At 47.6% G+C, this 23797-nt stretch overlaps 1 protein-coding gene across 2 annotated transcripts in view; it reads left to right on the top strand.

The window, feature by feature from the left end:
- The window catches only part of marchf8 (membrane-associated ring finger (C3HC4) 8), a 36549-nt gene extending 13420 nt beyond the window's left edge, over positions 1–23129 (top strand). Inside the window, exons 3-9 of one of the 2 annotated variants that reach the window (XM_029835673.1) lie at positions 11984–12034; positions 15175–15254; positions 15540–16442; positions 18432–18609; positions 19084–19219; positions 19601–19615; positions 20342–23129. In XM_029835673.1, the coding sequence (XP_029691533.1) occupies positions 11984–12034; positions 15175–15254; positions 15540–16442; positions 18432–18609; positions 19084–19219; positions 19601–19615; positions 20342–20646 (1668 nt within the window). In that variant the 3' untranslated portion in view covers positions 20647–23129. The remainder of the gene's footprint in view (positions 1–11983; positions 12035–15174; positions 15255–15539; positions 16443–18431; positions 18610–19083; positions 19220–19600; positions 19616–20341) is intronic. The other variant, XM_029835672.1, reaches the window with a different exon arrangement.
- Positions 23130–23797: the final 668 nt, after the last annotated feature.

The raw sequence follows: 23797 nt of genomic DNA, 5'->3' as shown, positions 1-23797 counted from the left end.
CTCCGTGTGGGCAACATGTGATTGTTGTGATAAAGGCATTTTTCCTGCCTCTGAGTGATTTATTGCACCAGCTCTGTCGCGTCTGTTAGCAGACGTAGCGAACAAGAGAGGATTTATTTCACAGCAACAGTATTTGGTTCTGAAAACACGTCAGTGCCTTCACAGATATCACAGTTAGAGGTTCAAAGGGCCCTGGAGACGTTTGTGATTACTGGAAATCATGACGGGACCAGAAACTGATGTAAAAATAACCACCAGCAGATTCAGCTGAAATGCTCACTTGCACAATCAGCCTGTCAGAACTGCTGTCTGTTGTTTTTTAGTTAATTACTGCAGCTGCAGGTCCATTTTTGTGCTGTTATTACAGGGAAAAAAACCCAGATGTAATTAATTAGGATTGTCCTTCACAGCATCCTCGTCAGAAAACTGTCATTTTCCTTTTTTTCTGCAGCTCGACAGCAAAGCAACTTAAATGAGGCAGTGATGTAAACAGTCATTAGCTCTGATTGAGGCTTTGAGGAACGGGTGTGTTAATTGCCACCTCAGGCAGGAGGAAGCCCTGATCCAGGCATGTTTTAATACAGGGATATGATTTTAAAATCAGCCTGACGTGATGTCAGCCCCCAGGTTAAATGAGTCGATCGGAGCTGGGTTTACATCGATTTGAGATTTATTGTGTTAAAACCTGTGTGATGAAGCCCTGCAGAGGGAAACGAGGTCACTTCACAACGGCAGAAAATGTTCCTTTCGCGGCATTTAGGGAAGTGAGGACAGAATATAATAAGTATTTTTGTCTGCTTCAATGTTCTGCAGTGTGACTTTGGTATTTTTATGGAATGTGCTGCCTCAGAAGCTGCTTTTCTTGCTTTATTTTGTCATCACACATGACTCTCACCACTTGTTACTCACCAGAACCGCTCCGTGACGCTCCGTTAGACTAAGGAATTTAAGTCCAATCTCTCTATAAGCCCCATATGTCCACTTCATTTTCTGCTTTTAAAAAAGCTGCAGCAGCTTTCATCCCACCTACCTGTTTTCCTCTGTGAATTTCTGTGATTCCACGAATGCATTTTCAGAGTTGAAATGTAGAACTCCACCGGCCTCGTATGTAAATCAGATTTTAGCATTCAGTCTCCACCAAAGGGCACTGAAATACCGGCTGCATCAAAAGTCCGCTCGTGTGGGGAGACCACATCTCTGCTCGGTGATTCATCCTTTTTCCATATTTTATAGAAAATGTGTGTGTTTGGGATCCCTGTGTGCCATTTTACTCCTAAAGTAGCTGTTCAGGAGTAGCGTAAAGAAGTAAAATGATAGAGGGAGGCTGAAGGGCTTCTTAGAGGAGCCGTTAGGCGCTCTCGGAGCCTCCTGCCTGCGGTCGGTACGGCTGCACAAGTGCCTCGGCTCCTAATGAGCTGTTTGCTGCACTGCAGAGAGCAGAGAAATGACGTCTGGCTTTGACTCGCCTGAGTTTACTCACATCGGCTCTGAACTGGGGCGAGATGTTGAAAATAAGACGCGCGTGATGAGCGTGCGTATGTTCAGGGTCTGATGCCAGCAACAAAAAGGGAGCAGAAGATGTGCACGCCGTTGCCTTAGAAACGGAGCACAGACAGAACGAGTGTCTTATTGGCAGGGGTGAAGACGTCCTGGAGCTGGCACGCTCAGATCCCCTCCTGCCTCAGCCAACCAGTATGGGGCACTGGTTTCACCCAGCTGTTGCAGGAGCCTCGGAGGGCCGATGCCACCATCTAAACCCCAAACCTGTTCTTTAGAGTTCAAGAGGGGGGAACGAGTTGGAGCGACACGTTTATTTAAAACCGTGACAACTTCCGCAGCGACGTAAGGAGGGTTGTGTGTTCTGATATCTGTTGCAGAGCAGACGGTCTGTGCTGACGGCGGTGACGGCGGTCGGGCTGTTGATTGTTATCATTATGATCTTTCCCGTCTACCTGTGGGGCTGCGGCCTTCCTGTGGCTCACCATTAGGTTGTCAGGGCCTGAGAGGAATGTGGGTGATTAATGTTTAACCATGGAAAACAGTTCCCTTCTATTCTGCTCTATTTTATAATGGTTACGGGCTTCGGAAATTTGAAATGAAGGCACTCATTAAACGAACGTGTAATCACCGATTCGCAGAAATTAAAATGAAAAGTGCGTTTTTGTCTGTGAGCACGGCTCGCGTGGGTGGCCGGTCTCCTCCTAACCAAGAGACAGAGGCAGGAGACTGGACCCCGGTGTTTTGAATTCAAGGCTGAGTTGGTGAACTCGTCGTAAAAAGCGGGAGTGATGATGAAGGACGGAGCGAGCTGAGAAGCGCCGTGAACGCCAGAACATGTCACCGGGAGTGTAACACCATCTGCTGCCTCCGCGAGAGCTGATTTTAGTCCCGTTTGAAGGCTGTTGTTAGTGATATCAAATGCTTAGTGCTGAGAGAAGGAAGATGTGAGGACGGGTATGGATGAAACTGGGCTGCAAATGTTATATTAACTTGTGGTAACATTTGAAATCTGGCTCTGGTTCTGTTCGACATCATAACACACGCCAATGCTCTCTTGTTGCCGTCCTGCCGGGGACAGAACCGTGTAAAACGGGTCGGCAGCAGCTTGTCATGACCGACTGTAAGCCCAGCACAGCTGCGTTCTGCGACGTGGAACAGTCCAGGCCAGTGGCATCGGAGCATCCCCCATATGGAGAGGACTCAGCACTTGGCTCGTTGGCGTGCACCAGACACCACCTTGATATTATAGATGTGCGCATGTGGTTTGGTTGGCCGATTGTTAGCGGACTTCTAAACAATCACTGCACAACTCCAGTGAAATCATCCTTGCCTGTAAATGAAAATCAGGAAAGTGGACTTGGTTATGAAATGGCGATACGTGCACATGCTGGGACACACCAACAGGGGGCGGTATAGGACACATGTCACTTGCATTCATGCAACCAGGAAGTGGCATTTTCCTCAGATTTGATTTATCTCTCATTTCAATATAGTTCCATCTGTTCTGGATCCTCTTTTAGATATTTTCTCATCATTTTCCTCATTTTTTTTGCCTCAATCTTGAATCGAATCATTTTTTTTGCACAGATCTCAAACATTTAAATCCAAATCCAGTTAAATCCAGCCTCTTGCAAATGCAAATAGGCTTTTAGCGAAGGTTGTAAATGAGGCATTCAAGATGATCGATTGCCTTGAGCACAATAGCCTGCAGCAGGTTGGTGGGTACAGATGGTGAGAGATGAAGGTTACACACCTGGAGCCATAGCTGCTTTCCTGAACAGCAAATATTTGATGGTAAAAACAAAGCAAGCGGGAGGGAAACTCTTCCATTTGTTCGCTGGCAGAACAACTTCCCACTGAAGGGAATGACTTGATGAAACGTCCTGCGTGATCAAACGTGTGGGTCTCTGCTCAGTGACACAGCAGTTCGTCTTGGTGACTGGTAGAAGCTATCAGATTCAGATGTCTGTGTGTTATGGTCTGTATTTAGATCCTCTGACCAGGTCTGTAAAAGTGTGCCATCTGTTTCCCAGCAGCTGATGATCGATGATGCCCAGTAGGACCTGAGGTGGTGGTGATGGTGTGGGGGGGGGGGTGCTCTTGCTCTATGTACGACGCGCTAAGCTCATCCCTGCAGCGATGCACATGGACAGCGACAGCTCGGCCGGTGAAGGACGAAGTCTGAAGAGACAAAATCATGAAAAATATAAACCAGCTGATGTTTAAAACTCGTTCTGCTACCATATAATTTTGGGGAGATGGGATGCTAATCGTCATTACCATCGTCAGACTGTCGATCGGTATAGAAAACGGCCTCAGAGCTGGACGCTGCTCATCGATTTGACCTCACAATAGGCGTAATTACATCTCATCTGTCTTTGAGAAGAACCAATTGTGGCCATTGTGCTAAAAGAACCTTCAGTCATTTTTGTTTTCCTAACTTTTGGTCAGGTCTGAAGCCAGAGACGCCAGGTCAGCACCCCCACAGAGTGGGCTCAACCTGTGGCCCCGTGGCTGCGTCGTAATCCCGCTCGGCGAGTCGTCCGTTCTGCAGTGTGTTAATTAGGAGTTTTATCTGGCCTAAGATAATTTCCTCCTACATAAACGAATGTGCACCTCACACACTTATGCAACACCAGGTAGTCATCTCGTCTCAAAGGTAGCAGAAACCTCTCGTGCTGAGTCTGCACCATTTTATGTCCTTTGGCACTGATAAGATCTGCAGCTGAAACTCTGACAGCACTTACGTGCACGTGCACGTGTTCGCCTGCTAAGTGGTAAATTTATCTGACTGTTTGACCGGCTGTCAACATGTGGAGCTGCAGAAGAGTTAAAAAAGCCGTTAGCGCTTCTGCCAACGCTCCTCTTGCTTTAGATTCTAAATTTCTCCACTTGTACCTTGTGTCGACGCCTTTGATCGAACATGCATGATAAAACGGGCTCAGGCTTCCCTTTATTCTCCAGCTAAATACGCCCACACGGGACAAGTGTCCTCCTCAGCTGCACGACGCTTCATGCCCGCCACAAACGAAAGGTTTGTTCTGCTCAACGCTGCGAAAGTCGTTAATTAATGGCAGAACTTTGCTGCAGCCAGAGATTTGATAAAAGGCTGTGAAAAAAGCAAATCGTCTCTGGGGTTTCGCGTTAATCTGGAGGGGAAAAAATAGCGCGTGCAGGAGATGAAAGCAGCAGCGCATCCAAAAATGAGCAGAGGTTTGATTTTCTGCCGCCTAAAAATGTCTCCTAATTCACAAAAGCTCTAATTAAATGATGGTTTTAAAGACCAGACTGTTGTTTACCTGCCAGCCAGATTAAACAGGCATACAAAGGAACGCTAATCCTGCCATGTTCACATGGCTAATTCAGGGGTCATCTGGTGAAACGGGCTCCAAAAAATAAAGGGAAAAGCATCAAGAAGGTGCATGTTGTCACTGAACGAGAGAAAAAGAGCAAATGGAGAAAATGTTGGGGATAAAATGTTGATGGATCGTCCTTGTTTATTTCAGCCGCTCCATTTAAAGATTCCCAGTTCTGCTCCACACATACAGAAATGAGGCTTTGAGGTGAGACTTTTAGTTCCCCGGCCCCACCCTGTCAGCACTGCTACATGCGCACGGGGGGCCCACTTTATATAAAATAAAAGAAAAGAATGTATCCGCTTTCACCGCTCAAGGTAGATGTGCTCCGCGGGTGTCCGAAATTGAAAATGGAAGCGTGGAGAAGTGGGCCTAAATCAATAAATGGGCTGCAGCCCTGTTATTTGGGAGCGGTGAATTGATGGTGCTGTTTCATGCTTGTGCTGCTGCCATTTTTACTGTTTTGTTCCTCCTGGATGCTCCAAAGGCTGGGCTGCACGGAGATCTCTTTTAAGACTGCGGAAAATCTCCGCTATTTCGCCTCCTTTCTTTGTTACCGATTCCCGTCTGCACCGTCTCTGTCAAGTTGAAGTGAATTTTTAGTGCAACTTGCTTTATCTGTATGCACGACTGGAGCCGAAAAGCTTTTACAGCTCAATTTCATGCTCAGCAGGATATCTGACATGTTTCTCCTCAAAAACCAAACTATTAAGAGCTCTGCCTTCTCCTCTTTCTCCTTCCAGCTCCTCCTCGGTTGTCTTGAGTCGTGACGCTCGGCCGCCCTGGTCAGGCTGTTGGATAATATCATCCGACAGGGGCTACAACCGTTCCCACCACCAGCCTCCACAATTCCCGTCACTACGACTCGTGTTGAACCGTCCCCAGTTTTCTGGTTTCCAGCTGTTTGGAGGCCCCGTTTGGTCGTCTTAGTCACTTTTTCTTAAACTATCTTTACAGGACATTGACCAAACACATCATTAAATGGCATTAAAGTATTCCAAAATCCACTTGGCAACTGTTTAAAACACATGTAATTGTGCACGTTTGCTCGTGTGGAGGGATTGCGAGCATTGCTGCGTCAGCTGGCTGCGCTCCACAAGTTGCCGTGGGAGCGTATTTAGAGGCCAAATCCGTTTAAGTCGGCGTTACCAACAAAAGTGGAGCCGCTCAGCTCGTTATCCAATAGAACAGTCCTGATCTGTCCTCGGCGTCGCAGATAAGGGAACGTTGTCACGTTCTCGCCTGTCGGAAGCATGTGGAGCGACGGCCCTCAGGACGACGCTGGGCCCGGTTTAATGTTCGTCAGCTCTGTGACGCTGCTTCATTAATAGTCGACGCTGCCGTCCATGAACTGTTGGTGCAAGACGCACGTTCACCAGTGTTCTCAGTGAATTACAGCTTTGAGTTCATTAGCCTGTGGTGTTGATTACTATTGTCGAGCTGTGAACGGCTTAATGGAGCAGCTGCTGATGAAGCACAGCCGTCTCCTCTTCCTCCCTGCGTCCCGGCGATTGGTGGCGTCGGCAGCGGCGGCGGCCGTTATTGGCGGACTTGGAGCTTATGAGCGCGTGTCGGTGTCAAAACACGGGGGTGTGCGTGGTCGGGCTTAAGCAGAATTAGGGGGGAGTGCTTTAAGGTTAAGCTCGGTGTGTGTACTGCAGGCAGCCGATTTAAAGGACAACACCAAACCCTCCCATGAATCATTCATGGGAGGGTTTGCCCCTCCCCCACCGCCCATCATGATCAGCTGGAGGAAGTGGCTGCACAGCCAATAGGATTACAGCAGCAGATTGTCTGTGTGTGTGTGTGTGTGTGTGCGTGTGTGTGTGTGTGTGAGTGTGAGGGAGAGCAGTCACGGACAAGTAGCAACGGCACAGCAGCAGCTCTCCGCCACTCTGTTTGTGTTTGTGAAGAAAATGTAGGGCAGCCACTCGCTCCCTCCGCTGCCTCTCCATCTCGCCGCCCGCCTGCATGTCCCGACGCCGCATCCACAGCTGACGCAGCCCCGCTCGCGTATTCGCACCGGCTCAGATCTCTCATCGCCTCGCATGTAACCTCCCGGAGGAACCATTGTCTGCACGGGTGTGCGTGGGGATCCTTTTTTTTGTGTGAGATTCTGCCTGTGAGAGGGGGCGCTTCCGGATCCAGACATGAATTCCTGTTGGAAGATGAAGATTCAGGTACACACACACACACACACACACACAGACACACACACACACACACACTGATCCAGCTGATGGTGTTGTTGTCAGTGTTGCTGTGAGGGCAGCAGCCTTCCCTCCAGGGTGCGTGCTTCAGCTCACGCTCTGTGGTGTAAAAATGCAGCGTCATGTAAGGGACACGCAAAGAACCAGGTGATGTTATGGAAGTCAAACGCCCGCCTGTCATCTCCAGGCGAGGCCGGGGACGCTGCATGGGAGCGAATCTGCTCGGATCAACGCATCTGGAGCACTTATGATGCTGTGCGTGGCGTCAGCGCCCATGTCGAGGTCGTACAGTATTTGTTTGTTCGGGGTCACTGTGAAGGGATGACCCACTTTCTCCTGGGCCTCTGCCCTTTGTTCTGCAGCAGCGGGGGGGCACAGAAGTGCTGTAAATGGCACAGGAGTGTTGATGTTATCAATCCCCCCGCCGTGCACATGGCTGCATGCTTGCTTTATTATCTTTAAACAGTTGTGCGACCATCTTCAGCCTGTTTATCAAACTGTGTGAGGTGTTACTGCACCAGCTCCTGCAACACTCCCCTTGTTTACATTGTTTGCACGCCGGTCCAGCCGACGAATGGCGCCCCGGTTTGGCGGGCGTGAGCCGCCATGAATGCCTTTTCTCTTGTGGGCCAGCAGCTTAGCATGTCGCATCAGCTGATGCACTAAATCACAGAGGTCCGTGTCACATCTGGAACATGGAGATCGGGGGAGGGGATAAACGAGTCACACGGCACGACAGCGCTAAAACCTGTTTGAGAGGGAATAAAGAGCGATGGTCCGGTGCTAGCTGCAAACAGGCTAATCGTTGGGCTACACAACGCAGCGGTCCTGCCCTGAAACATTTATCTGTGGCTTCATCTGTTCGCACGGGTCACGAATGACTAAAGTCACGTTGGGAGCAGTGATCAGAGCAGCTGAACTCTTGTTGCAGTCGCAAAAATATGCTTTACTTCATTTCATCTCCCACCAGCTTTTCATGTTTGTTGAGTTGGACATTGGTGAAGCTCTTTTCTTATGGGTCACCCATTAAGAATGAGCCATATGACCCACCTACACTGGTCTATTATGACCATCACATCTACCAAAGGATGAACACACACACCCACACCCCTTGCACGTTTGTGTACATGACGCACACTCTGCTGCCTTCACACACACACACGTCTGTTACCAGCTAAACGCCTCAGTTTCGTCTAGTTTTTTTTATGTTCACGTGCACAAACGCGCAGATGCCACCTTAAGAACACAATCTGAGCGGCTGTCTGGCCTTGATCTTATTGCATTAGCGCTGTTCTTTTCTCAGCGTAGGAACTTCAGACATGAGCCCGGTTAATATTTGCAAACCTCCTTTGCTCGGGCTAAAGGAAAACGATGGTTGTTTGCAGATAAACAACAGTGCACGCGTGTCGGTGTCTTGGCAATGTTTCACCTGGCTTTTAAAGGTTTCATTTACATTTTACCTTCATAGCCTCAGATCCTGTGCTTTTTCCTCATCTGCAGATGGTTTCCTGTCCAGCCAGACTGTGTTTCCTCCCCAAGTGACTGTTATGAGTTGAACGTTGTGGGAAAACACATATAGGAGGCAACCTTTTCCTGTTGGGACCCCTGGTCAGTGACGACCAGGGGAAACCAGACAGACGCGTCCAGACAGTGTTTACTTTGATACGTTGGTCTGTCTGGAGGTATTTCACGTTGGGCATTTAACTCGGGAGGCGGATCTCTCAGTGATCTCAGTGATCAGTCAGGGAAGATGGACCTCAGGTGTTGACGTCCTTACAGTGTTCCTTTGTCTGTTATTACTCTTGTCCACAGATTCCTGGCGGACACAACATTCATGCGCCCCCCCCCCCCGACACTGTAGAATCACTCTGATCCTTTGGGCTCAGCGGTTCTGCTCTCCTCTTGGCCCTTTCAGCCATGCCAACCAACCAGTTCTCCAACTGGTTTTGATGTGGGAGGGAGGGTGCAGCCAGGGGAGGGCAGCTTCTGGTGGATCTGACAGTTAGGGAGTTTTGATCAACCGGTTTCTTTCTTCCTTGTCTTATGTCCAATTCCACTTTAAATGTTAGTGGGCGTGTTTCAGCGGTTGTAGCCGCATTTACACATGAACTTAAAGGAAGGGTCCATATATGAGGATTAAATTTGTCCCAGCTGAAGGGAAAATGACCTGGACGCAGCACAGAGGAGTTGGACCTTTTCACAACAAGGCCATGAAAGCTGGACACTGATGAAGAACTCTTCCTCCTCGTTGTTTTCCAACCTCTTTAACACATTTGCCTCTGTGGTTCTTGCTGTGATATTTGCTGTTGCTATATTTCTTCATGAATAGGAAGATGCTAATGGCGCTAGTGACACAGCTTTTAACAAAACCACATTATTTCAAACTCAAAACCAAAAAAAAAAAGGAGCGAGCGAGCATTATTTAAGCCATTTCACTGGAGTGGCCTGGAAACAAAAACACTATTGTAGTTGCACCAGCTTCTCTTCATTTGTTCCAAGATGTTCTTTGTTATTAACAGATTTTTGATGAGATAATTATTCACCACTTCAAAGCTCTAACGACACTCGGTTGTGGAGGTGGTATTTATATTTCTGTAGTTGCTTCAAAGTCTTTGATTATTTTCCATTCCCAAGATTAAATGTCCTCTCCAGGCCTTTCTGCCACCTAATTTTTGGCTCTTTGTAACTAATTGATGCGTTTAAAACAAACTTGGATCTACTGAGATGGTTGTTGGAGCAGGTGAGCAGATCTCAGGTTATGCAGAGAAACGAGTAAATTACCAAAAAAATAGGATATTCAAGAGGTCAGAGGAGAGATTAACTTGGACCGTGTTGAATTCTTTGTGATATCAGCAGATTACAATTGTGGTGTAATATAAAATCTTTGTCTTTGTCTTGATCTTTTTACAGAGCAGCGCGTGATTTAAGGGTTACAAATCTTATATTGTAGACAGACAATTTCAAAGGGCCACTTTTAAATTCACCGTAGTTTGAGCCTCCCTGTGGATGGAGGGAACAAAAAGAGCCATATCCTCTGAACGTGACCTCCTCTCCTCTGCTGTACTCTAATTTAAGCTTCCGTCTCTCACAAGCTGCAGCCTGAAAGTTGTTTTATCAAAGCAGGGGGTTGTGAACAGGCAGGAGGCGGAGGGAGCGACACGGTGGGCTGCCAAGCCAAACGTTCTTTATCAGGATTATGCAGACGAAGGCGGTTTCGCCGCTGCGATCCAGGTGGCGACGACGGCGACTCCTGAGCTCCAGGTCACACGGAAAGTTCTGAAATCATCCTCTTTAAATAGATCTGAGCTCCTTTTTACTCTTCTGTTGTGTCTGAATCGTCCCCACTTAAATCACCCCCAACCTGCAGCCGGGCCACATCTTTGGCCCGGAGAGGCTCAAGGACAAGGTCGTTTATTTAGTCCCAATCCTCTGTCTCTGCCTCATTATCCTCACGTGTCATTTTTCTGTCTCGATCTCGCTCGGAAACCGCAGTTGGAGGTGCCGACGCAGGACCTTTAGAATCACCGTCGTTGGCACGAACCTGCGGCAGAGCATCAGCGTGCGACGCAAACCCGGATCGTGTCACACCTGGCGCGTCGGTCTTTAATGACGCTGCAGGAAAACAAGGATGGAGCGAGGCAGGTAGCGGTCCTCCGTCGCCATGGAAACTACCCCGGGCAGAGACGCAAGCGTTGCCCTGGAGTAATCAAGCATACGTTGTGTTCCGTCTCTGTGCGTCCGTAGCCTGCTGCTCCTCTCGGCCGGGCCCGTTCTGAGGAGATTTAGATGCAGAAATGAAATTTGTAAACACTGTTGACAATTCAATTCAGTTTAGTTCCGTGCAGCAGCTAGCTAGCTAGCACTAGCAGTGCAGTATCACCATGTCAGATATTCTAATAGGTCATTCATTAAAGAAATCACACATTATGAGAGAGCTTTCTGCAGCTTTCTGGGTAATAAATAACTTGGCTCTGGTGGATTATTAATGCTGATGGTGATTGCATGCGTGACCTGGCGTGACCCCGTCTCTGTCTGGGATTGGCCGCTCCTTGAGGAACCCTGTAGTCATCCCAGAACCACGGCTTAAGTCTGCGAGGTGTTACTCGCCTCAGATAGCCACACAAACACCCTGAGAAGGTTTGTTTTAAGATGCAGATTTTTGAGTTGTGTAATCGGCTTGTTTGTTTTATCTCATTCCAGAGCAGCGTGACATGTCTCAGAAATGAGACTTTGCTGCATTCTATCACAACTTCCTTGTTGGGAAATAAAGAGTCAGTGTGTCTATTATCTTTCTGAGTGCTGTAAAGCTGTCAGATGTTATTGACAGAAGAACAGGAACGTCGTTGTTCTGTCCGTAGCCTGATTAAACTTTGGCTCTTGTTTTTTTTGTGGGGTTTTTAACAGATATTATTGGTTTCTGAAAGATATTTCTGATGTTGGTCTGGTCTCATGTTCTGTGCCACTTTATCTGGAAATTGTGGTTCAAGCTGTAGGAGGCCAACCAGCTCCATTCTGACATCACTTAGATGACCGTTTTAGTTGTTCTAGGCTCCATGTGTGTCACACTTTGAGTCCATGCTGCCTGCAGAGGTTTGATACATCCACGCTGCAGCCAGTGGGGTCACAGAACTAGGTTCCGTCAGCTTGCTCGTGGATCTCTGGTCTGCTACACTGTAAAAAGTGTTGAAAACCATTTAACAGCATCTTGGAACAATTATTTCTTCTGCCGTCTTTAGTTTGCTTCAAAGCTGGTTGTTGTTTGACCCTGCTGCAAGCGAAGCTGCATCTCACTGCTGTCGTTCAAATGTCAATATTTCATCTGACCTGGTCACGGCGTAGATCGTACCTATAGGAAACATACATTTCTGCATGGGTGCTTTCACTTACTGGAGCTGTTTTTTCCTCTTTTTCTTCCAGAATGAAAAGCCCCTGGGTCATTCTGCCAGCAGGTCCAGCAATATATCAAAGGTGAGCAGAGCACACGCGAATGAAAAATTAGGATGATGCACGGCCTCCCTCCACCTCGGCGAGAGAACGAGCAGATAACCGACTCGGGCAGAGATGACAGATCTGCGGGACAGATAGACGTGCGGCGGAGTTGAAAGATAACCCGCTCGCTCTCGCATCACCCCGATCGGCTGCTCCTTTGATCAGCCGCCGGAGAGCAGACGTGTCTTTAAACTCCGCTGAGCCTGAAAGTCAGACCGACTTTACAAACTTCTGCTGTTGGCCGCTCCCTTTCGTCTCCATTTACTCAGAAACAAATGTTGCTTCTGCGTACGTTAAACACCGGCGTTTCACAATCGGCACCGTCTCAGCGCGCCGACCTTTGCTGCAAGGTCACGAGCGACACGTATGTGATGCCTTTCAGGTCTGTGCAGGAGCAACAATCGGCTGAAAACGTGGCTTCACCGGTCAGGAAAAGCTGCACCCGACACCCCGAAGCCGATATCCAGTAACTGTTATTGCATTAGAGATAATCGGGGGTCGTTTTCTGTGGGACACATCAATAACGTGGGTGCTGGAGGCTTCCATAAAGAGAGGGTGGACTTCCTTTGTGCAACGGCGCTCGTCCGCGGCGCCGTTGGGCTGATAAATGGGTGGGAGCAACAGGCAGAAAATGCGGACGAGACTGCTCAGTTTGACAGCTGCGATTCATAAGGGACAGTCTCGGTGCCAGCTGGTGTTTTCTGCTCCTTTCCATGTGGAGATGCAGAAAACTGGCAGCTTTAAAATCAGCTTTAATCAATCTATGCAGAAACGAGTCCACCGGGGGATTAAAATCGCCGGTTTGACCCTAGCAGGTCCCCCCAAAACCTCTGACATTTAGGCTGACATCATTTCCCCACAACTGCTCTTCCTTCAACTGTTCTGTGGGACTACAGACCATAATATTTGATCCGTGTGTGATCCCTTTCGCGACTCTCTGCAGCTTTGCCAGGAACGTGTTTATAGATTTTCCGTGGCCCAGAAGTTCCTGGGCTCTGAGGTGATGTTCAGTTAAAGTTCACGGGGTCATGACCCTGCTGATTAAATCTCGGTATTCTCAAACACGACTCGATTTCACTCATTTTCCACAAAGCCGTGCGCGTGTCTGGTGTCTTCATGCACCAAACGTGTGCACGGCTTAGCACCGGACCGGCTGGAGCTGGGTCACGCTGGCTCCTGTCGCATCAAATTCGAAATTGAATGCGTCCAATCGCTGACCTACTTCAAAAAGTATCTTATCGCATAAATAACCACATTTCTGGCATTTCTGGTGGGAAAAGCCCAAACTTATTCTGTTAGATCTGCTCCGGTCGCTCCAGGCTTGGTGTTTGTGGTCATTTTTAGCTGCTGACTTTGGGCGTTTCTGTTATTCAAACGGCGGATGACTCAGCGTTCGCGTGCCCGTGGCGCTCCCCCTGTAATGACTGTCATGAGACACAAACAGGGATTAATACCATAACAGAAAATAAGTTGCAGCCTTCAGCCGGAGATGAAATGGTTTCATTGGAATTCCACAACAAGCTGCAATAGTTCCAAGTCTGCTTTATTGATTTCTCTGCCTTCAAAGCTTTTTTATCTGTTATTTGGCTGAAGAAGAGGTGCCAAACACCTAGAAATGAGGCTGCAGCGGAATATGAAAGCAGACCTCTTAGCTGACGGACTGAGATTCTGGCAGGCGTTGGGAAGAGGCTTAACTGCACCAGAAAACCGCCTCCAACCCTGGGAGGACGTTAAACTACCGCACTTAACGCAGCAGCGCGCAGCTCTGCAGGCTCGTGGTCATTCAAACATCTGCCGGCGAGACAAAATGTCTCTCAGTTCCAGCTGATTCTGGGATTGGACCAGCTCCCGGGCAAACAGCCGGGCCACCAGAGCCTGAGGTGCAGATGTTACCTGTTAAAGTCATTTAATCAGAGAGCGATTGGAGCCCAGCAGAGAAACGCTGAGTCAGGAATTCATCCTTAACATTTAGCTTTCGTCTTAGTAAACAGTCTTTGCAGGGATCTGCTGTTTTAATTGGAATCAAAGTCTGAATTCCAGGCGATATTTTCCCAGCAGCTTCTGGGAAACCGGTTTATTACATCTGAAGTTAATAATTGATAGTTATCCTGTGTAGTCATGACGCAACATGCTAACATGGTGATGAATAAAGGCGAGCCTGCGCTGGAATGACATCTTCATTTACAGAGGATTAAAATACGGCCTGGACTGATCATCACTCTTAATCTGCATCTTTTCCTTATTCATATCCAAAAGAAGCAGGTTTAGCACCAGCTTTGCTGCTGTTCAGCTCGGGTCCACGCTCATGGAGCGTCCAACAAAGCTTTATGTTTTGTCCCCTCAGTCCGAGGAAGGAATTCAAAGGTCTGATGAATCTATAACCACTGATTAATAATTAAAAACAAATGGAAGGAGAAGAGCGGCACGTAAAACGAGAAGCTCTGCTTTTTCAAAAAACAGGCTAAAGGGCAAAGGCCAACATTGAATTTCCTATCGATCTTCGTCAGGCTGTGAGGAATAAAACCCCCTTTAGTTTGAAGTGAAATCAATAGATAATTAGTTTATTATTGAAATGACCAGACCCCCCCCCCACCTCCCCCACGCTGTCTTTGTTAACAGGCCAAACACCATCTGACGCCCAGTGACTGCAGCAGCAGTTAACATCTTTACACGCAGCATCTCGGCGATTATGTGGCTGAGTTCAATTCCATAACAACCGGTGCAAATGTTTTTCAGATGAATCCCGTTTATTCCGTCTAAACCTGCATCTTTGTGGAAGCTAAATATTGCTGGAGCAGGGGGTGCAGATGGTGTTTGGATGACAGCAGCCTCATTTTGGCAGATGTATCTGTTTAGGGATTCTCCTTAGGGGCAGGACCAGACTCCACCCCGAAGTGCTGGAGGACAGCGGCTCCCTCTGCAGCGGGCCGCGTTTAGACGCAGCCATTTTCTGGCGCCGCTTGTTTTCCATTAAAAAGCGTCACCAATACTGTGTTTTATCCCTTAATCGTGCGGCAGATTGACTGTGGAGATGGGATTTGATCCACTGACACAGTCGGTTGAACCGTGCCGCGCTTTGTGTTGCCACAGTTAAAAGTCGGTGTGTGTGTGTTCAACAGGCGGGGAGCCCCACTTCCGTCAACGCTCCGTGCAGTTTCTCCAGGACGTCGGTGTCTCCCTCCAGTCAGGACATCTGCAGGTATGATCTCCTTCACCCTGACTCCGCTCTGGACAACCTTAGCTCTGATACTGGTCTACTTTGAACCCCGAGTCCTGTCTAAATTCCCGGTTTTCCATAGGGATGATTTTTTTTTTCTTGTCGATTGGGGTTGTTTCCGGCGGCAGCAAAGCCCCCAAATCCTTTGTTTCCATTTTCTTTGAATTTCTCTCTGTTTAAATGTTTTTTTCCCCATTTCTTCCCTTTGTTCTCCCCTTGTTGGTCTCCGCTATCATCAATGCGCGCACGCACGTTCTGTTACGGCAGCAGTCAGGAACAGGAAGGTCAGAAGAAGACCGCGGTGGTGCTGTTGAGCTCGAACGGTAAAACGGGGGCAGGTTCAGAGGGTGTTTCAGTCACCACACTTTGCACAGACATGCTTCCCGCCCCCAAACATGGCAAACCGCGAGACTGGCTCACCCTGATCCGCCCCCTGTCTGTGAACATGCGCCCCGGCAGCCCGCTCCGGTTTTCCTTGTCCCTGAACGACGTGGGCCAGCGCGTGGACAGCCTCTGTCGCGGTCTGCGGTTCATAGACCGCACCTGCTCCGAGGGAGAGCTGGAACTGAAGGCTGAACCTGCTCCGCCCTCCAGTTCACAACGACCAACGCAGATGCTCCACGGCAAGCTGACGCCGGCCCCCACGCCACAAAACCCATATTCAACCTCAGCGCCCACCCCCCCACACTTAGTCCCATCCTTCACCAACAACTACAAGTACATGCTGGGCAACCCGCCCGTCAGCCCATCAGACCCCACCATCATCGCCCCTCCGCTCCTGTCCGTTAACCAGCCACATTCCCATCGCTCCCACAGCTCCAGCTTCCTCCGCGTCCTCTTCCCTTTCTCTCACTCCCCCACCTCAGCCAGCCTGCAGTGCTCGGAGCTGGGCAGCTACACCTCCCACCTCCACATCACCAAGTCCTCCAGTGCTCTGGAAGATGGTGAGTTAGGCTTCCCCACCGAGGAGCTGCTGGCAGATGAAGACATTGGTGAGGAAGACCAGCTCAGTCGAGCTCCTGAAGCCCATCAAACGACCCCAGCAACAGTCACCAAGGCTGGGGCAGCCCCCCTGTGCTACATGGATGAGGACAACGACCTGGACCCCTGCCCTTTGACAGAGAAGTCAGGTCCGCAGTCACTTTACTCACTGTCAGGAGACTGCTGCAGGTGGGTGACTGGATGTCTGGATGGTATAGTCCACACCCACCCCTCCTGTGACTTGGTAGAGCCCAGAAAACCCCCTACATGGCAGTCAACCCTAGAGTCCTGTGGAGTGCTTTGCGTCCAGTAGTGTGAGAATCCAGTCCCGGCAGCAGTGTTCGGCCCCTCCGCCTGGATTAAAGCTGCTAATGAGAAGAACCTGACTCAGAAATGCTCAAATCCACACATTCATTTCTGTCTGACCCCAAACACCATCATTCCAACCCTTCTCTCATCCAGCGGGTGGTATTAGTAATGTTGAACAGTAGATGGTGAATCTGCCATCCATGCCCCACGTCAGCTCCTGACGGCAGCTTTCAGCAGGAGGGTCGGCTTGGAAACCCGAAGGAATGTCCCTTGTTTGTTGTGCTTGTTGAGCCGCGGTCCGTGCATGCGCCTCTATCCGCATTACACATTAGCTAATCCAGGCGCTGACGGAGACGCACAAGCAGGTTTGGAAAGGTGAGCACCAGAGATCAGCGGGGAGATTATTGGCTTCAAATAGCATGCGTAGTCCCTCACCGTGCACACACAGTTGGGCGTCAGGTGGCGTCAAACGTGAGGCTGAAGTCACCTGTTCAGCCACGTGTGTGTGTGTGTGTGTGCGCATGTGTGTGTGTGCGCATGTGTGCACCTGCATGCAGTAAATAATTATCCAGCTCTTTCCTTGGTGCACTCTCCTACAGATCCTGCTAAACCTCCTGCGTATCTTCTTTTTCAACAAAGATGATTTGTCATTATTGAAGCAGCTGAATGTTTTATAATTGAGGGACAGGAGAGAAAGAAAATAACCTTGATGCCTCCGCAGGCGTGAAACCTTTTAGGGCTCTTTTAGCCTCGAGTTCTGTGCTTGTTACTTCACACCTTTTTATTAAGACCACTTAACTGCGCCATTGTGATCTTTAGCTAACGGACAAAATGGCCGCTCAGCGACCAGCTGAGTTTCACCATTATTGTGAGCTTCAAGGCTCCGGCTGCTTAGGCTGATGTTCCCGCCAGTCGTCTGAAAGAGAAGCAGCCTTTAGGATCTTTAAAATCAAAAGCCAGAAAGGAGAATCAACTCTTCCAAAGATTTTATTTGTGCTACCTTTATTCCTTAATCCGCCTCCTCCCCTGCAGTTAAGACAGCAGAGTAAACCATCTATTATTAATCCTCCTCTGTTAATTTAGTCTCTTAATCTTGAAACACTTCGGGCGGCTCAGTCTGAGAATAGAGGTGCGCATGTGCGCTTCTCCTCCCTAGATCGGCACTTTTAAACCCTGTTAAACCGCCTCCTCCCACCTTCTTCTCCCTTTTTAAGCGTCTCTGTCTTCACTTCCTTCCCTCCTGTTAGAAAGACCGATAGTTTAGTGTGGAGGTCTGTCGTCGACCTTCACCGCCTCATCCAAAGGGTTGAGTGGTGGATGATTAAACGGCAGCAGCTCTGTGACCGAGAGAGCTTTTCTCTGATGTCCGCATGACTTGGGCTGCTCTGGCAACACCCGTTTGCTTTGACCCTTTCCACTCAGCCGTCTGCTTTAGTTGGCTGCGGCTTTGAAACACACCATGAATGCGGCACCGCAGGTTTCCCAAGCCTTTAATTCGAAATGGACCGAGCAGCACTTTGATAGCGTCTCATTCGTTATTGCCGAAGCACTGGCGAGGGTGTGTGTCCAGTCTGGATCAGCTGCACAGACACACATGCAGGTTTTTACTAGATCCGCTGCGGTTTTCCAAACAGGAACGACTTCCCGAGTGCTGCCGATCAATCACACCTTGTAGCTACGGAGCCACCAAAAAGGGCCGCGGCTGAACTTTAGCCGTTACTTCCAGCCAACAACTTAACCTCGACCGAGCTGCTTGTCTTTAAATGAGCGGTCATGCCTGTAAGGGCAAACGTTGGCGTCCATCTGTTATTGCCCAGCAGCGTTCCTCTGCTTCAGCCCACCACTGATTCTGTCCTCCTGCTCCCACAGGATCTGTCATTGTGAAGGCGACGAGGGCCCCCTGATCACGCCATGCCACTGCACGGGCAGCCTGCGCTTCGTCCACCAGTTCTGTCTTCAGCAGTGGATCAAGAGCTCCGACACCCGCTGCTGCGAGCTCTGCAAATACGAGTTCATCATGGAGACGAAGCTCAAGCCGCTGCGCAAGGTGAGAGCCACTGATGTCTGCGCGGCGCCAATGCTCGCCTTCGTTTTTGTACCATTTCCAGCTGCTTCGAGCAACAGCGTGGCCCTGAGCTTTTAAACCTTCAAAATGTCCCCGCTCAGAAGTGCCTTGCTCTTAATCATCCGCTGCAGGCTGCAGATAGCAGGAGGCTCTTAATTAAAATTTGCTCCTTCCTTCATTAGCCAAACAACAAACTTGGAGCACGAGCTCCTCTCTTGATGGCCTCTGAATTCCCCCGTTGAACACATGTTGGCCAAGAAATTCCTAATAAGACGAGGATGAAGTGTCAAGCATGTAGCTCCATCTGCACCACAACAGCTCCTCACTTAGGAGGTGCGAGGCTCTGTCACACCCCTGCACGCACGAGCCGAGCACGTCGTGTCCTTCCGGGGAAAATGCTGAAATGTTTGACAGCGTGGTCGCTGGTTAACGTCCTCCAACGTTCTCCACCCGCAGTGGGAGAAGCTCCAGATGACGGCGAGCGAGAGGCGGAAGATCGTGTGCTCCGTCACCTTCCACGTCATCGCCATCACCTGCGTGGTGTGGTCGCTTTACGTGCTTATCGACAGGACGGCAGACGAAATCAAACGAGGTCAGCACACACACACACACGCGCACACACACACGCAAGCTGATGTAGCGTTACTCTTCGTGTCAGACGTAGCGTTAAATGTCTTCCATTCAGCTGCAAATCCGCATGCGTCACCAGATCATCCACGTGTCTGTAAAGCTACACGTGTAGCGTACAGATCAAAGCTGCTGGGTCAGGGGTCCTGTTTGGTCCTCAGAGGTGCAGAATTATAACCAAAGTGCCCTGGTCCATGTTTCATTGTTAATGGTCGCATGCTGAATGACATTTGTAAGGTGTGCAAGTGTAATATTTGTCTTTTAATTTCTGCATTCTGCCTTTTTTATCGATCTGTTTGTGTGTCCTCGGTAACACATGATACTTACACTTTCTCTACTCATGCAGACGGAAGAATCCCAGGTAAACATTTTCATCTTTGACCTTTTGACCTTGTCTTTCTATCCAGTTTACCCAGTCCTTTTACCACTGCTCTTGACACCCCCCCCTCCCCTTCCTGCTCTGATTACTGCAAACATTTCTATGCATTTATTTTTTACTTTTCACAGTGTTAATTTACTGATTCAATGCTTATACACTGGGAGCTTAAATCAAACCTTTTATCCAGCAGATAACAGAATCATTATTAATGAGGTCTCGTATTTCTTAGTTAATGCCACAGTAGAAAAATCTTATTGAATAAACATCTTTTCAGATGATTCGGCAGCTTGTAAGGATGCACACATCCTAAATTTGCTCTTTAGCCTCACACATCAGCAGTTTAGCATTTGCAGCTGCCTCAGGAACCACAGGAAGGACTCGGATCTGCTATAATTCACTGTTTTTCACTTGAGTTTAATTAAAATGCAGCTGCTTCTGTTTGATTCTTTATCATATCTAGATGTTCTATTGATGGAGCTGTGATTGGTGGGTTGCACTGTGAAAAGGTTCCCCTTACTATAGCTCCCCTGCACCACCATGACCCCCCCCACCCCACCCCCTCCATCCTTTCTGCTCCGCTCCAGTAAACAACACGTAGATGTAGAGCTCACTTTGAATAGATAATTAAACAAGGACTATTCATGAACATGGTTTAGAATTGAAGATTTCTTTTGATATTTTGCCACTTTTCCTTGTCTCCTCTCTCAGGAATCCTGGAGTGGCCTTTCTGGACCAAGCTGGTGGTGGTGGCCATCGGGTTCACAGGCGGACTGGTGTTCATGTACGTCCAGTGCAAAGTCTACATTCATCTATGGCGGAGACTAAAGGCTTACAACCGGGTCATATATGTCCAGAACCTGCCGGAAACGTATAAAAAGCTCACGCTGGAGAAACCACCTCTGGTGGAGCCAAGCTCAGAGAGCAAGGAAGTTCTAGCTCCGACTCAGTCAGACACAAACTCCTCCCAGTACACGGAGACAGAGGATTACTGCATGGACATTCTCCAGGTCTGAAGGCCTCTCAGACCACGTCTGTGGGTGGCGGAATCTCCACATACGTGAAGATAGAAGAGAGAGAGACCATCACGGAAGTATTGGGTGGCAGAGGAGGGACAGGACACCTGTAAAACCGACAGACGGTTGGATCACGTCTTTCTTCTGTCCCAACCACCACCTCCACATTGTAGGACCAGAACATTTTTCTATTTGCTGTATCCTGGAATCATCCCAAACACACACACACACACACACACACACACACACACACACACACACACACACACACACACACACACACACACACTTGTACGTGCTCTTCTGCACGAGCAGGACCGAGAGACTGCCTGTGGGCGTGTTGGACCTGTCCATCTTTACCTCCTATGAGTTTTGATCAGTATGTAGCACCGAGCGTTGGATCCACTCAGGCGCTCATCTGAACATTATTTAAAAAGCACTTTTTATTAAAGGCCCAACTTTAAAAAAAACAAAAACTCTCCCCGTTGTAATTTTGCTCCTTTCTTTAAGACCGGTTTGTTGTAAATGCAGAGATGTTCTGTGGACAATGGATTTCCTCACACGCGCTCACATGTCAAAACTCCCGTGGACGTCCAGGAACGAGGAACTGGGGTTTAGATTACGCGAAAAGAAACGAGGGGAAAAGATATGTTTCGACCAGGTTCTTCCCCCCCCGATGGGAAATCCAGGCACACAAAGTCAAAACACCAACACAAGTTTCTGAAAACTTTGAGAATGTATGCTTTTTTTAAAACGTGATTGGGGGGAAAAAGATTTTTTTTTTTTTTTTAAATGCATTTAAGGGAAATTGTGAGACCATTTCCGATGTTTTGATAAAATAAGAAGCGCCTGTGGGCAGTAACAGCTTTGCTTAATGCTATGGAGCCATTGGCGCAGTATTTATCATGTGCTGATCCTGGAGCAGTTTCTGTGATGTTGCTTTATGTTTCCACACCTTGGGAAATCCACAGCTGTCTAATTTCAGCCTCCCTTTCGCTCCCCGTCTGCAGGCGGTGCAGATCCTCCCCTCTAAAGCTCGACCGTTTCATCCAACCTCGTTCTCATCGCACATTTCCAACATCTTTAACGTGCGATCTGTGTAAAATTTAGCAGAATTTTCCAAAGTGGGAACTTTGTGACAGTGAAGCACAAGATCTTTATAAAAAAAAAATTAAAAAAAAGATTTTTTTTCTTTGTTTACATCTGTAATGCATTTCTACACTTGTCACAGTCATAGTTCCCCCCACTAATAAGTTAGCCAGAACGCCACCTGCTGGTATGGAGCTGAAGGTGCAGTCAAAGGCAGCGGTACATTTCTCAGGGCGTTTTGGGCTTACAGTCGCTGTAAATGCCGTCGTAGATGTGGAGACATCCTAACACCAGGCTCACGGTGAGCCTTGGAGACATTCCAGCAACACATTTTTTCAAACCCGTCTTTGATACCGGTGAGCGGCATCAGTCCTTCATACCTTACGATTACTGCTAGGCAGCAATAAATGAAATCTGTGCTTCTGTTCAGTTGCATTTTCTACCGATGTATACGCCCCACAATGATGAGATCTGGAGTCTATGATTTCAATACCTGATATGAGCTGAGGGAGCTGTTGCTTTTCATGCCTCTGAAACTCCAATAACCCTCGAGGCTCAGCGCAGTTAAGGAGATTAAAAAGTGCAATTACCCCTTTTGTTGTTATTCTACAGTTACATAATGTGTTTGATGTCCAATGTGTCCTCAGTATAAATAATTATTTCTTCATTTTGTGTAGTATTTATTTTTAAAAGAGTAAATTTGGAAAAAAAAAACCAAGAAAAAAAACCTTCATTAGTAGTTTTATGTAACTGACATTTATGTTTTCCCAGACATGATTAGAAAAATCATTCACTCCTTGTTTTGCACTATGTTTTATAATCCTGAAAAAAGTTGTTTGCTTGACCATCGCCCTCCATCCTTGTTTTGGAAAAGTGAACAGTTTGACGTATGCGAGGTTAAAGATGGACGTTTTACTCTGTGCTAAGGAGCTGGCTCCTCACACGTTACTGGAAATGGAGGTTTTGATGTCGCCTTAACAAAGACTGAGGCCACTTCCTGGTGATATGTTTTACAATCTTTTAGGTCACCGTAAAGTGACACTGTCATGAGTAATCCTATGGAGCGGGACATCACCTCCAGGTGCTCCACCGTCCTCTCATTTTAGGTCTGTTTTGATTCAGTGACATCTTGTCTGGGATCAATGTCATTTGCATAAAGCTACACTTTTTTTTACGACTACTTGAACATGTATGACTGTTCCCCTGTCTTAAATCATTCCACAACTTTGTGAAGTTAATTTGGAATAGCGGTTGTAAAGCATTTGGTAAAAATACTTTTTTTTTTTTTTTGCCTTTAAAAATGATTGAATTATTGTGTTTTCAGTTTAACTTCCCATTATTGAACAAAGTATGTAGAATTAAAGAGCAACCAAATAAATATTAAGTTACTTTTAGTGTTTGTATGTCACTCCATGAATCTGATAGAGACATTATGGTAGAAATATATTGATAAGAAATGTATTAAACGGCATGTTTCAGAGTTGGCAACAACAGACAAATACTCATACTGAGAGACACTTTGAACTCTGGAAATTTTTTACAATATAAAATATCTATTTCTAATAAATTCGATTTCCATGTTACATTTAATGTAATTTCCCTATTGGATCTATCTTTTAGTGACATTTGACCTTCACAATCTGTGCCTTTTTTTTTTTTTAAATCCTTTTTAAACAAATATTCCATTAAACAAGAGTGACTGGTACAAAGCTGACACCACCTAATCATGTAAAAACGTCCTTACTCTAAGAAAATGCTACATGGCACTGATTTTGAAGTTCTAAAGATTCTGTGCTTGATATAATTTTTTATGGAGGATATAATTTTATCTCAAATTAGAATTTATTTCTTCAGGATTGATGGGGAAAATGGCCTAAAGAGTCTATCCCAAATGTGCGCTTGTGAGTAAGGAAGCCCTTTCCCCAGCTCTCGGTGAGAATGTAAGCAGGGATGGTCATTATGTCCAACACGTGGATTTAAAATCCAGTGCCACAAGTCAGTTTTTTCTTTTAAGTAGTCTTTGTGTTTCTTCGGTTTTTGTTTTTTTTTAACGGCCATTTTT

Source organism: Takifugu rubripes, chromosome 4, assembly GCF_901000725.2.
Source record: "Takifugu rubripes chromosome 4, fTakRub1.2, whole genome shotgun sequence".
NCBI classification, from domain to species: Eukaryota; Metazoa; Chordata; class Actinopteri; order Tetraodontiformes; family Tetraodontidae; genus Takifugu; species Takifugu rubripes.
The sequence above is the reverse complement of the archived record's forward strand: the minus strand, read 5'-3'. Positions and strand labels throughout refer to the sequence as shown.